The sequence below is a fragment of the Balaenoptera ricei genome, chromosome 2, assembly GCF_028023285.1.
Source record: "Balaenoptera ricei isolate mBalRic1 chromosome 2, mBalRic1.hap2, whole genome shotgun sequence".
Lineage (NCBI taxonomy): Eukaryota > Metazoa > Chordata > Mammalia > Artiodactyla > Balaenopteridae > Balaenoptera > Balaenoptera ricei.
This window is the reverse complement of record NC_082640.1, coordinates 155,484,165-155,498,011: the sequence shown is the minus strand read 5'-3', so window position 1 is coordinate 155,498,011 and position 13,847 is coordinate 155,484,165. Positions and strand designations below refer to the sequence as shown.

Genomic DNA, 13,847 nt, shown 5'->3' with positions numbered 1-13,847 from the left:
AGTATTCTGAGGATTATGTATTATTTTTATATTACTCAGATCAAGAGTTAACTATACGAGAATCATTCTTATACCCTCTTACAGCTTATTTCATCCAAGAAAAACTGATTCTCACTGTATTCCTGAGGGATGAAGTACTCTAAAAAAATGACCAGGTAAACCACAGAAAAGACAAGAGACCAGAAAGAAGGATCCTTTTAAAATATGTAACAACTAGCAAACTAGTAAACTGAGAAACTCTGATACCTCTCAGAGGATGAGACACAATGAAGAAAAAAAAAACAAAAAAAGGAAGAAAAGGTAAATGAATGAATGAAAAACTCAGAGAGGCAAGGTAACAAAGAATTTAAATTATAGTCAAATGTTAGGGCCCCCAAACATTAGAATACAAAGCTGAACAAAAGCTGTTTCTGCTTGCTGGGTCCCTAAGAGTCTAAAATGAGGGATTAAAATGGCTTTATTTCAACAGGACACATTTTGTCATCTGATCTCTGTCCGTGACATGGATAAGAATAAGGAACTTATGGCTGCACTCTTAAGAGGCAACAAATCCCTGAATATTGTGCCTTGTTCACTTAAGGATGGCAAATCACTAATTGCTTGTCAATCAGGAAAAAAAAAGTCTATAGCTTTTATTTTAAAATAAATTTTTTTATTTTTAATTAAATTTTTTTACATTTTTATTTTAAAACAAACAGTATTTCCAAAAAACACTGCTGCAAGGGGGAATGAGGCAATAAAGGATGGGAGACAGACAGAAGGGAAGCAGAGAAAAGACTCTTAGCCTGCAATCATAACGGTCAGGCACATTCAGAGAGGCCTTTGCTGTGACACTGTCCACTCACCTCTACTCACAGGGGACGAAGCTCAGCAAATGCACTGGGACGTGAGTAAAAGGGTCAAAGGGAAGCATTCCCGTCACAGAAATTCCTAAAAGGTGATATCAATTTGTACTCACTCCAGCAGTGTGAGTCCCCCTCCTCGCAACCCAATTTCTAGAGTTCTAACCTAAAGAAGTTAGCAAAGATACAGTCAAAGATTTATACACAAAAAAGTTCATCACAACATCATTGATATTAACAAAGGATCTGAAACAACCAAAATTTAACAGTGTGGGAATGGATAATAAGGTAAGGTAGAGTTACTGCAAATCTACTTTCCAAGATTTAAAGACACAAGAAATTACTTGTGATACGATGTTAAATGAGGGAAGCAAATTGTATACCAAGCTGTATATATAACTCTCCAGTTTGTTTAAACACCTTACATGTTATATGCGTTTTTCAATACTGAAAGGAAATTCATAAACATACCAGCAGAGATTAGCTCTGTGCTACATGGAGGGAAGATGGATTTTCATTCTTTCTTTAGATTCGTCTCTAACAAGCATACACATTACTTTTGTATCAGAAAAAAATTTTATGTTAAAATATGCCCGCCCTAAAATAACTCACTAGAGATAGCCATTGTCAGTCTTAGAGAAAGGCGTCCAAGGCTGACTCAGAAAACAAAAAGATTCAAACCTACACAGTCACTGTTCTGAAAAGGATGAGAAATCGAGGGTGCCACAGTCTAGATGTTTCCTCTACCATGGCTGCTGGCTCTACATTACTAAGGTTTGCAGGGAGCTCTACTGGAGAAACCATTCCCCCTTCCGCAGCAACCACAGCGCCTTAAACGACCTCTTAACGTGGTTCTCACCTCTCAGTATGAGGATCACAGGGAAAGAGAAAGGAAGAGCCCTACTCTCTTGTTTCAGAGGAAGACATTTTTCTTGTAAAGCTGTCAAAATGACTCAAAGTGAGACACAATCTGAAACATAAGTCATGAGTTATGTTTAGAAACCATGTTATCAAAGCCCCTTACTTCTCAAAAATGAATATAAAGCAAGATCTACCACGCCCCCTTGTGGCAAGCCTGACTACGACAACCACTTATCCGTCTCCACGGTTCTCTGCCCCGGGCTGTGGGCAGTAACAGCCCCTGAGGAACCTGCCCCATAATAACCTAGTGTGTTGAACAAACGGTCCCCAAAGCAGCTGGTACTATTTGTCTTCAAGACTTTCTAGTTTAGATCCCAGAAACACCTATTCGAGGATGAGTGGGGATGAAAGGGCAGAGGAACAAACTGCAGGGTGTGCACGTGTTGTGGGCTGCTGTCGACAGGCCAAAGCTGTTGGCGGAGGCACACGACGACACCTGCACACATATCATGGGCTGCCACACGGCAGGGACCTATAGCATAAAGATCTCGTTCCCCAAGAGTATTTGCCGATTCTATAAAATTATGAAGAAAAAGGTTTTACATTTACAATCAATGAACTTTGTGCTTAGAAGCTGTTTTATTTATCAGTGTTAGAGCAACCATCACCAACTCGGGCACAATTCCGAAACAACAGAGCTCTTGTTGAATTCTGGCCATAAAGCTCTTTTTTTTTTTTTTTTTTAATAAATTTATTTAATTAATTTATTTTTGGCTGCGTTGGGTCTTCGTTGCTGCGCACGGGCTTTCTCTAGCTGCGGCGAGCGGGGGCTACTCTTTGTTGCGGTGCACGGGCTTCTCATCGCTGTGGCTTCTCTTGTTGCAGAGCATGGGCTCTAGGCGCACGGACTTCAGTAGTTGTGGCACGCGGGCTCAGTAGTTGCAGCTCGTGGGCTCTAGAGCGCAGGCTCAGTAGTTGTGGCGCACAGGCTTAGTTGCTCCGCGGCATGTGGGATCTTCCCGGACCAGGGCTCGAACCTGTGTCCCCTGCATTGGCAGGCAGATTCTTAACCACTGCGCCACCAGGGAAGCCCCATAAAGCTCTTTTTTAAGCTTGTTAAGATCTTGTAAGGTAAGAAAGTTTTCCTAATACTTTGTAAAAATACTAACCACTAAGAAGTTGATTCCGTGCTCCAAGTGGTGCCCTCACGCTTGGAAAGATGAAATACCACCGTTTTGAACATCGAAATGTATTAATTAGTCTTGGCATCCCAGGCATGAAGGGAGATGGAGAAATCCTCTCAACCTAACCAAATGACTCTGGGAAAGAATTAAGAGCTTAAAAGAGGTCAGTATTGCAAACCTGATGGAACACTGAAGGGACCAGATACTGATTCTGAGAAAAGATAACCTTCCTCTCAGAAAGGGATTAAGCTAAAAACCTTGCCGTTCTGGGCAGGAGGCTTGCAAGAAACAGCTGAAAGGGAAAGCTGAGCAAGTTATCCAAGTTCTCTTGGGAGATGGTTCTTGTGCTTCTCTGTGCCCCACCCAGGCTGAAGGCCTCTTTCCAGAAAAGAATTCGCTCCAGCGTTAGGGTGAAAACATATGGCAGGAAGTTGCTGCTTTGGTCCTGAATGTGTAAACGGGAGCATTTTCAAGCATGTGAAATAAACCGAAGCAACCCAGATGGGCTGGATCCCAACCAGGTGAATTACCGCAGAGCATTAAGCCAAAGAATTTCCAATTATGAAGTTGAACTGGGAATATGAATCCGACCCCTTTTCTCCTCTACAACCTCTAGAAGAACGTTTTTTCCCCTCCTAACCTGATGGGCTTGAAATACTTGACAGCTCCTGTTTGAGATGAACCAACATGCTGGACAGGGAGGAAAAGCATTAAAAACCAGAGTGTCTTGACAAGACACTTCAGGGAGGACCCTTCATTTGTCGCCTGTACAGGGAAAGCAGAAGAGGGAGAGTAAAATGAAGGCCAAGGCTCCCATTTGTCCAGAAAAATAAAATAAGAGGGTGGAGTAAAGAGCTCTCACCCTGCCCTACTAAAATTCAAGACCATAAGCTCCCCCTGAAAACAACACCTTGCTCCACCAGAAGCGTCCTGGGATCAGTACAGGTTAGTATTGTGAGTTGTGTCACCAGCCTTCGACAATGACGTTAAAACAGGAAGAGGTGACTTTTCACCCCTGGCTGCAGCTTCCCAGCTGTCCCAACGTGGAAGGGAAGCAGCTGTCACGACAGCTTGATGGGAAGGTCCTCGCCGTACTTCCGGAGCAGCTTCTGGTGGTTGTGGTCCACCGACCACTGCTGGGGCAGGTGCTTGGGCTGCATGGAGTCCAGGAAGTGCTGCCGCCAGCGGCTCTCCAGCTGCATGAGGGAGCGCAGCCCGCCCTGGGTGTGGCGCTGAACCACCTTCAGCCCGTGAGGAATGTAGTTTTCATTGGAGATCCTGTCAAGACACAAAGGACAAGGGTCTAACTCCATCCACCTCACTACAAATACCTCCATTTCATTTCTTTTTATGGCTGAGTAATATTCCATTGTATATATGTGCCGCATCTTCTTTATCCATTCATCCGATGATGGACACTTAGGTTGCTTCCATGTCCTGGCTATTGTTAATAGAGAGTTAGAGTCTGTCATACAGAGTGAAGTAAGTCAGAAAGAGAAAAACAAATACAGTATGCTAACACATATATATGGAATCTAAGGGAAAATAAAGGTCATGAAGAACCTAGTGGCAAGACAGGAATAAAGACACAGACCTACTAGAGAATGGACTTGAGGATATGGGGAGGGGGAGGGGTAAGATGTGACAGGGTGAGAGAGTGGCATAGACATATATACACTACCAAATGTAAAATAGATAGCTAGTGGGAAGCAGCCGCATAGCACAGGGAGATCAGCTCGGTGCTTTGTGACCACCTAGAGGGGTAGGATAGGGAGGGTGTGAGGGAGGGAGATGCAAGAGGGAAGAGATATGGGAACATATGTATATGTATAACTGATTCACTTTGTTATAAAGCAGAAACTAACACACCATTGTAAAGCAATTATACTCCAATAAAGATGTTTAAAAAAAAAAAAAAAAAAGGACAAGGGTCTGAGGGAAACAAGCTCAGGACAGTATCACAGTGGCTCCAAATGCTATGGGCCAAGACGCTTCGACAGGGGTTTATGGAGAGGTTGCTTGACTCCTAAAGGGTTGGTTATTTTGATGCTTTTAAAAACATCCTCGTATTGTACTGCAATTCTTTTTTTTTTTTTTTAATCAGTCATTGATTTTATACACATCAGTGTACAAGACATTTAATGAAATGTGCCCTAAAAGCCTTATATTGTGATTATTTGTTTGCATGTTTTATTTCCTTATGGATGAACGTGGTCTTACTAATATTTGTGTTTGCTAAAGTAGTTAGTGCCAAATGAAAGAACAAATATGAAATGCTATTTCAAATTGGGGTACTGACCACATTACTTACTATTAATAATAAAAGAAACAGAACTGACAGTGAAAAGGAAGTGATTATTAGCAAATGAAAACTTGGAAGAATTTCTGAGAGGTAGATAAACAACTCACATATAAGTATTGACTGGTGAGCATTTCAGAACTCCACAGAGAAAGATTCTAAACTTTCTTTTAAAAAAATAGGAGCAAGTATTAAACAAACACTAGACTTCTCATGAGCAAAATCTAATGTTTAACAACAATGGAGTAACAATGGTATGAGGGAAACCACATTAGCATTCAAGCATGTGGGCAAAATTAGGTGCTTTCCAGCACAAAAAGACTCAGCAAGTTTATTTGGTCATGCACCTTTAAAAAAAAACTATAAACAATTAAAAAGCATAAATTCAGGATACAAATCCAAAAAGAAATCTGAGAAAGAAGAGGATATGAGTTTTAAGGTAGAACTAATGTATCCCTGGAAAGAAAAGATAAATCTCAGAACGACTCCTTTACTGCTGGCATAGAAATAATCGTTCCAAATTAGAACATGAAGTCTGAGGGCTACATGAAAATGTCTTTAAGAAGAAAGTAGATAGTGTCATACAAAATGAGTGATTATTTTTCCTGTCAAGAAAAAAGAAAGGCAATTACAAAGTGAGGTTAAAAAAAAACAGGATGAAAATAAATCATGATCCCCAAATGAAATTTTGACATAATTTTTTAGGAGTTGATGGAGTTTAAAGAACAGTGCCTTTTGAAATAACAAAGTCAAACAAACACTATTCAGGTAATTCATAGGAAAAGAGAAGGCTGACGGACGTTCTCAATTCAGGTATAATCACTGTGGATTTATGATAGCCACAACCATAATTACTTTACCAGGATTTTCTTTTCTAGAGAGTGATTTATCACTTTTTATATAATGACCCACTTTCCAAAGGTTTTGAAAAATGTTTAACTTTATTGGGATCTTTAAGAATTTATATATACTGCTGAGAAGAAACTTTCGTTCTAAGTTTAGCAAGTTCTTCAGTTTTCTTTTTTCCAATAAATTTTTTAAATGAAATATAATATTTAAAAATTTTAAAAAAATAAAGTAAAAATTAAAAAATAAATAAATAAATAAAAAATAAAAACATCCTCTTTCCCATATCTGCCTTTTTAAAAATAGTTTCGACATATAACACACAATCCAGCAGAAGGCATTTGGAGATTCTGATCTATACTTATGCGAAGGCCACTGCATAATGCTCAGCCCCCACTAGAGAGGCCCCGCTGTCTGGCTGATGATGGGTGAAGAATGTTGGTCTTTCATTTACTCCAGGGTTCCCCAGTTACTTCTTTTAAGTTACTCATTCTGAACCATACTCAGTCTCTATATTAGCTGTTCAAGCAGCCCGCGTGTTCCAGGTTTTCATCACAGTATAACACCTGAATGTAAAATGAAGGTGGTAATACTTCTTCGGTGTCTTCCTTCTTATACAAAGAATGCCAAACCACATCCACAGGACGTGCTTCTGTTGCGATGAAATTCTACCGTGGTTGCTCGGTTGCACAGCTAGTGCTGTTTAATGAGAAGATGAATCCCTGTCTCCTTTCTAACTAAGATACCTTGTGGACAGTACTGTCAGCTCCTATGAATAAAGGAAGCTCCCTGCCCGGGGCTCCATTCCTCTCCCATACAATCCATACCCCACTCTCAATCCTCGCTAACCAGCAGTGTTGGTGCCCCCTGGGTATTTGCAGGGCATTTTCTTATTTAGCTCACAAGCATCCCACTAACTTGCCTAACTTTCCCCAAAGAGCTGTTCTTCTCGGTCCTAGATATCCAAGCCCAGCACCCTTCCATCCAAGTCAGCAAGATGAATTTGTTAGAAAGGTCTGTCACTGAAAGGGCAAGTTTAGCTGTTCTAGGAAATACATTTGGGAATTGGTTAAAGGAGCCAGTCTCATTAATTTGTAATATGACTTTGGCAAGTTACTTAACTTCAACCTCGGGGCATCTAATATAAAACTTGGAAAATAGTTTTAAGAATAAAATTTAAGAATAATTTTTTAAAATTTTAAAAGATTTTAAAGATACAGGATATGTTAGCAGTTACCAGTAAGAAACTCCTACCTCATAGGGCTGTTATAAGAAATAATTAAGGCAATTTATATAAAGTTTATTAACTTGGTGGAATAGATTAGGATATCTATAAAAGATTTGTTCAATAAATATTTTTGCTATAATTAAGTTTGTGGGGGAGGGTTGTTTTGTTTTCATAACAAAACACTAAGGCAACCAGCATAGCTACCAGGATTTGCGACCTTATCGGTTCAATTATTTCAACCCCTGTTACGATTGAAAGAAGTGGCAAGTTGGGAAGCAAAACTATAGCAGGTAGCCCAGAGTTTTTATCATCTGGGCCATGTGCCCATTTATTTCTCAGGACCAAAACATGCTTCTCATTTAAGGACACTGAATTAAATGATATGAATTCAACTATGTACTGACGGGGAAAGAGAGAGAAAGCAAGCAAGGAAGGAAAAAGGTAAAAAGTAATTTAAATAGTAACAGCAATTCTGGCCAACATCCCATTCAGTAGGCCAACACCCCAGAGTACAGGTGAGACAAGAAACATGAATCCATTTGTCTCAATTCCCACAGACCCAGAGAAGGGAAGAGATGCAAAACCACACACATTGTACTTCACGGGCAACTCCAGAGACTGAAGGATATTTTTTGACTCTTATTTTCCTCTTATGAGCTGACCTGAGGATTTACTTCTGCAGAGAAGGTATAAGGTACAACTCCAGTGCCTCTGAACTCTCCTGCTAATCACGAAAATGGCCGAACATAAGTATATGACCTCGAAGGGTCAAGGATAGAAGGCAAGTCTCCTGTGGAAAGTAAATTAGCAAATAGATTGCTCTACCCCACCCGCATGGCATCTTAAGCCACAGAGACTCAATGGGGTAAGCACGAGGCTGCACACTGCGGCTGGACGACCACTGCTCCCTCCCCGGCAAGCATTCTCACCGAGTAGTCGGGGTTAAGTCACCGGACTAGTCCTCAGCCCCCTCTGAGCAGGACTGTGGATCGTACCTGGTCTCCAGGCCGGCAGCCTCCTGAAGCATCTCCTCCGTGACCGTGTCTGTGCGATAAAACTCTCTGAGCGCCTGCAGCAGCTCCTCCTTGCGGTGCGCGGGCAGGCCCTCTGCGTTGAGCAGGGCCCTGGCGCCAGAACGCACCTGCCGGCGCTCAGGATCTTCCAGCAGGCGCAAGCCCTCCTCGGAGCCGGTGGGGGCCTGGAACTCCCTGGCCAGCTGCTGCTTCAAGTGGTTGTCATAGTAGTTGGAGATGGCGTGGCAGGAGGTGCAGAGCAGCAGCACATCGTGGGAGTTGTGGTCCTTCATCTCGATGGGAAAGTGCTTCCGGTACTCATGCGGAATCACGTTCTTCCTAAACAAGCCCACGCAGAAGGCAGTGCTCGTTAGCACACGACACAGAACATGCACGGAGCCGGCAGGCAGGCAGGCACGCTACTAGGGTTCTGATCTGGGCCTAAACACAACTGAGGAGCTTGGGTCCCACAGCCCAGCAGAGGTGACATTAAAGGCCATACCACCTATTCCACTCTTGGCCCACCTACCTACGGGCCTTGGGTTCCCCTCTCCTTGAAGTGAGTGCAGGCCACCGGCGGTCAGACTCCTCTGGCAGGCCAGGGGCAGGGAGAGGCTAATAACCACCTTTGGGAAGGCTGTGCTCCCAGAAGGAAAAGTATCCGAGAAATGAAAAGAAATTCTAATGGCCTTCAACATCTGGAAGACAACTCTCTCAAAGCACACAGCAGGTAACTGCTACTCCTGAAACTTTGGAAGCCTGGTGACCTGTAAAAGCCCATTTCCTTCACCTGAAGAATCCCTTACTCTAAAATTGTTTCCCTGGTTCATCAAAGTCCATCATTATTGTCTAAGGAGAACTAAGCTCTCAGGGAAACCTCTTGGCAGCAACAACCATTTGTCACACTTTGCAAGCGGAGAAAGGAGGCAAGCGAGTTGCTACACAGAAGCCAGGGAGAAAGCCAGGGGTCTGGGCACCCAGGCCCAGTGGTAACTTCACCTTCACTGCCTGGGGACCCTGACACAGCATAATCTTCTGAGACTATTCTGGAGTGTGCCTTCGGGTCACCTGGATGCCCATATATCAAGGGTCACAAAGCTTGTGAGCCACTCAAGGGAGGATCATAAGGACACAGAGAGAAAGGCAGCTTCCTAAGGAAGGAAGGTCTCCGTTCCTTCATGAGCAAAGGGAATGACTCTCTTCAGGGCAAACTGTTATCGAGAAGAGTGTTTCGTTCCGGAAACTAAGAACTGGCTCAGGAAGGGCAGGAGCCACTACAGCAAGGCCAGGCGGAGTGCTGAAGCTCTTGAGGACACTGGGATGCCCCCTGGGGACGAGTCTCCCAGCCAAAGTCGGCAGACTCAGTCAAGCCCGCCAAGGGCTCTGCATGTGGCTTGAAGGGCAATTTCCATCAGAGGCAGGCAACAGGGCAGCCCAGCCCACACTCACCGAATGTATGAGTCTTTCTTGCCACACACTACACACAGGTTTTCTTTAACCATCAAGTAGTAGTCTCCCGGGGATTCAGGTCTCCCCGCAGGTTCAAACTGTAGCTTGACCACAAAAGGCTCTTCACTCACCAGCTCTTAGAGGAAAGAAGCAGTGTTAGTGTATGCCTGCCCACCTCTCCCCCAAGGAGGAAGCACCACCTCAGTTGTTCTCTGCTGTATCCTGGCAGAGATCACTATTTCTGGGTTCTGAACAGCCCCATTCCACGTGTCTCTAGGTCTCTCTGCCTTCTATCCATCCCATCCCTCTGCCTTATCTCATGCCCACTCCGGTCAGTGCCCGCATGCACCGCATTATAGATCTAATATGACAGTGGAATCTCAAACCTCCAATGCCTTTGTCCAGGTACCACTGAGCTTTTCTTCGATCACAAGTGCAGAGGGGCTGTCCATCAGGAGCGTGGAGAAAGCAGTTATCATAGAGGGGTGATTTTCTGTGGGGAACGGAGAGAGAAATCTAAAACTGGGAGCTAACTATTGATCAACGTACCAGTTGCCTTCCTAGATTGAGTGACCCGAACTATTCAACACTAGGGTCAAACATTACGTTTTTGGAAAAAAAAAACGCGGCAAGAAATCATGTTTATTCCTCCATCTGCAATGGGCTAGGAAAGAGAAATTAAAATGAATCAGTTTATATATTAGTTTTTATATTTATAGATTGGAACATTAGGGAGTGAGTTGGATAGTGTTTACATAGTTCTATCATGAAAGCAAGCAGGAACAGAACACCAGGAAAACTTCCCTGTAGAGTAATCATTGGATTAACAAAGTAAATTAAAATTAAAGAACTTCAAGCTAAAGTAATGGGTGCCACGTGGATTTATTTCTGGCTCATATGCAATAGTTGCTTCAATTTAATCACACAATTCCTAAAGGCACTTTACTATAGGGACCAAACTTCCACTCCAAAGTACTTAGTAGTCATCTTTCTGCAATAGAGGCATAAGCTGTACAGGAAAATTCCCATTGGCTAGAGAATAGCATCGGCTTAGGACTGGATGCCATTCTAAATAATCAAATACCAAATGAACAAGAAATCAGATGATGCATTTCTCCTGAAAAGCATGAGGCACTTCATGTTACCTTCACAGCTATCCTGAAGCAAGCAAGGAATAATAATTACGCCCTCACTTACAATTGGAAAAGTACAGGTCTAAGGTCACATCAAGGTCAGTGACAAAGCTAGGTTAAGCTCTCCTCCTTTTCACTCCAACTGCCCACAAATAAAAAAGTAGAAGAAGGGCAAAAGGAAAAAATATACAAATAAATCAAAGGATAGCTCCAAATGTCCTTGAAGGAAAGGAAAAATAGAATTAATCCTTGGAGAGCCTCTGCCACCTTACCGCACTAGCCTTCTCCCCAGATCCAAGGTAAGGCATCATGCCTTTTGCTGGAGGCTGGGCCTTGGACTCTACTAGACATGGAACAATTCAGTTACCTGGCAGAATAGCCCACTCCAAGGGGCTTTCTTTTATGTTTTCTGGGGTCTCTCCCTTGGTGGTTGCCTGGCATCATTCCATTGGTCTTTGACTTCTTATTTCTTGGCTTCTGCTGAGATTCTGTTGCTTCCCCATTAACCTCCTCTCCCAATCTGCTAATTCCTTTGCTTCGGAATGGGATATCTACCACATCCTGACATTTCTCCAAGACTTTTCTCCAGCCAATGAAGTCATCATTTTCTTCTAGAGTTGAATTCCTAGAGAAAGGGTATCCAAGAAGATGGAGAAAGAGAGCCACTGAAATCTGGGCATCCCTGGCAGCATAAATTACCTGAAGAGAAAAGTCAGAGATCAGTGGAATCCGGAAGGCAAACCAGAGAGAGCAACTTCAAAATCAATCGCAAAGACAGAGACAACTTTTAGGTTCCAATTCAAGATGTACAGTAACCCAGGCACCATGTACTCCTTAAAACCTTTTAATTACAAAAAAATTCAAATGATACAAAAACAAATCAAACAGTATAAGGAATCCTCATGTTCTCTATGTTTTTAACTAACATAGCTAAAATAATGACCTACTCTACGTGCTCAAAATTCCTAATCTATATAAATCAGTGAAGTTTCTTTCTATCCGCTACCAAACCTGCTAGACAGATTTTTCTCAAGTTTGAGGTAGGGTAGTTACCACAGGTCTGACAACTTCACTTTGGAAACTGTCATCATCTACAAAACTGAAACCAAGATTCATTAAGAGGCCTGTGTGACTATTGATCAGAAACAAACTGCTGTACGTATTAATACAATGCGTAAAACAGTTTCAAACATGGACCTCAAATCAAGTCACAAGGCCCCACTTCTGGAATTTATGTATTTATTAATAGTAAGTCATTCTCCCAAGCAACTAGGCACAGGCAAGCTGGTCATAAATAAAAGTAGTCAAAACTATAATTAATAGCTCTTCCCAACAAAGCATGTGAGGACTTGAAAATTCCTTTAATTCACCTTTAATAATCAAGCCTTGTAAATAACACTATTAGTATGGATTTTTTTTGTGCTTTTAGAATAATAGGAAAAAAGAATAGAATAATAGAAAAATAAGGTTTGGGTAAAATTTTCCACCTAGACCCAACCATCTACATCTCTGTCAGCAAGTTGTCTCCCACGGGAAAAGAGGGTGCTTGAACGTGAAGAGTTCAGAACGCTTTTTAACAAATTATTTCCAAATGATAAGGAATCCAATGCACTTTTCAACAAATGGTGCTGGAACAACTGGATGTCCACATGCAAAAAGATAAAGTTGGACTCCTACTTCACACCACACACAAAAATTAACTCAAAATGGATTATGAACCTAAGTGTAAGAGCCAAAACATAAGACTCTTAGAAGAAAATATAGCAGGGACTTCCCTGGTGGCACAGTGGTTAAGAATCTGCCTGCCAATGCAGGGGACACGGGTTCGAGCCCTGGTCTGGGAAGATACCACGTGCCGCGGAGCAACTAAGCAACTAACCGTACTGAGCCTGCGCTCTAGAGACTGCAAGCCACAACTACTGAAGCCCGCACGCCTAGAGTTGGTGCTCCGCACAAGAGAAGCCACCGCAATGAGAAGCCTGCACACCACAATGAAGAGTAGCCCCCGCTCGCCACAACTAGAAAAAGCCCACGCACAGCAACAAAGACCCAACACAGCCAAAAATAAATAAATAAATAAATTTATTTAAAAAAAAAAAGAAAACAGAGGAGTAAATGTTCATGACCTTGGGTTAGGCAATGATTTCTTAGATATGACACCAAAAGCATGAGAAATAGAAGAAAAAATAGATAACTGGACCTCATCAAAATTAAAAGCTTTCGTGCTTTAAATGATCCCATCAAGTAAGTGAAAAGACAATCTGCAGAAAATGGGAGAAAATATTTATAAATTATATATCTGATAAGGGATTAGTATCCAGAATATATAAAGAATACACACACACACACACACACACACACACGTCTCTTAAAACTCAACAATTTAAAGACGAACAACACAATTAAAATGTGAGCAAAGGATCTGAACAGACATTTCTCCAAAGAAGATATACCAATAGCCAATAAGCACATGAAAGATGCTCAGCATCATTGGTCACTAGGGAAATATAAATCAAAACCACAACGAAATACCACTTCACACCTACTAGGATTGCTCTAATCAAAAAGATGAATAATAATAAGTGTTGGTAAGGTTATGGAAAATTGGAACCTTCATACATTGCCTCTGGGACTATAAAATGGTACGGTTACTTTGGAAAATAGTTGGGCAGTTCCTCAAAGAGTTAAACATAAAGTTACCATATGACTCAGCAATTCCATCCTAGGTATTTACCCAAGAGAACTGAAAATGTATGTCCACATAAAAGCTTATACACAGATATTCATAGTGGCTTATTCATAACAGCTAAAAAAATGAAAGCAACCCAAATCTCTACCAATTGATAAATGAATAAACAAAATGTGGTCTATCCATACAATGAAGCATTATTTAGCAATAAGAAAGAAATGAAGTACCGATAGATGCTACAAAATGGATGAACCACAAAAACATGGTAAGTGAAGAAGCCAATCCAAAAAACCACATACTGTA

The 13,847-nt window shown here is 41.9% G+C and overlaps 1 protein-coding gene across 5 annotated transcripts in view; it reads right to left on the bottom strand.

The window, feature by feature from the left end:
- Window positions 1-630: 630 nt before the first annotated feature.
- Window positions 631-13,847, bottom strand: part of EXD2 (exonuclease 3'-5' domain containing 2) — a 96,051-nt gene continuing 82,834 nt past the window's right edge. For all 5 annotated transcript variants that reach the window (XM_059914503.1, XM_059914502.1, XM_059914504.1 and 2 more), the window contains 5 exons: window positions 11,223-11,554; window positions 10,109-10,215; window positions 9,723-9,858; window positions 8,256-8,612; window positions 631-4,165 (listed from right to left, as the gene is read on the bottom strand). In XM_059914503.1, coding sequence (XP_059770486.1) covers window positions 3,949-4,165; window positions 8,256-8,612; window positions 9,723-9,858; window positions 10,109-10,215; window positions 11,223-11,554 — 1,149 coding nt within the window. In that variant the 3' untranslated portion in view covers window positions 631-3,948. The remainder of the gene's footprint in view (window positions 4,166-8,255; window positions 8,613-9,722; window positions 9,859-10,108; window positions 10,216-11,222; window positions 11,555-13,847) is intronic.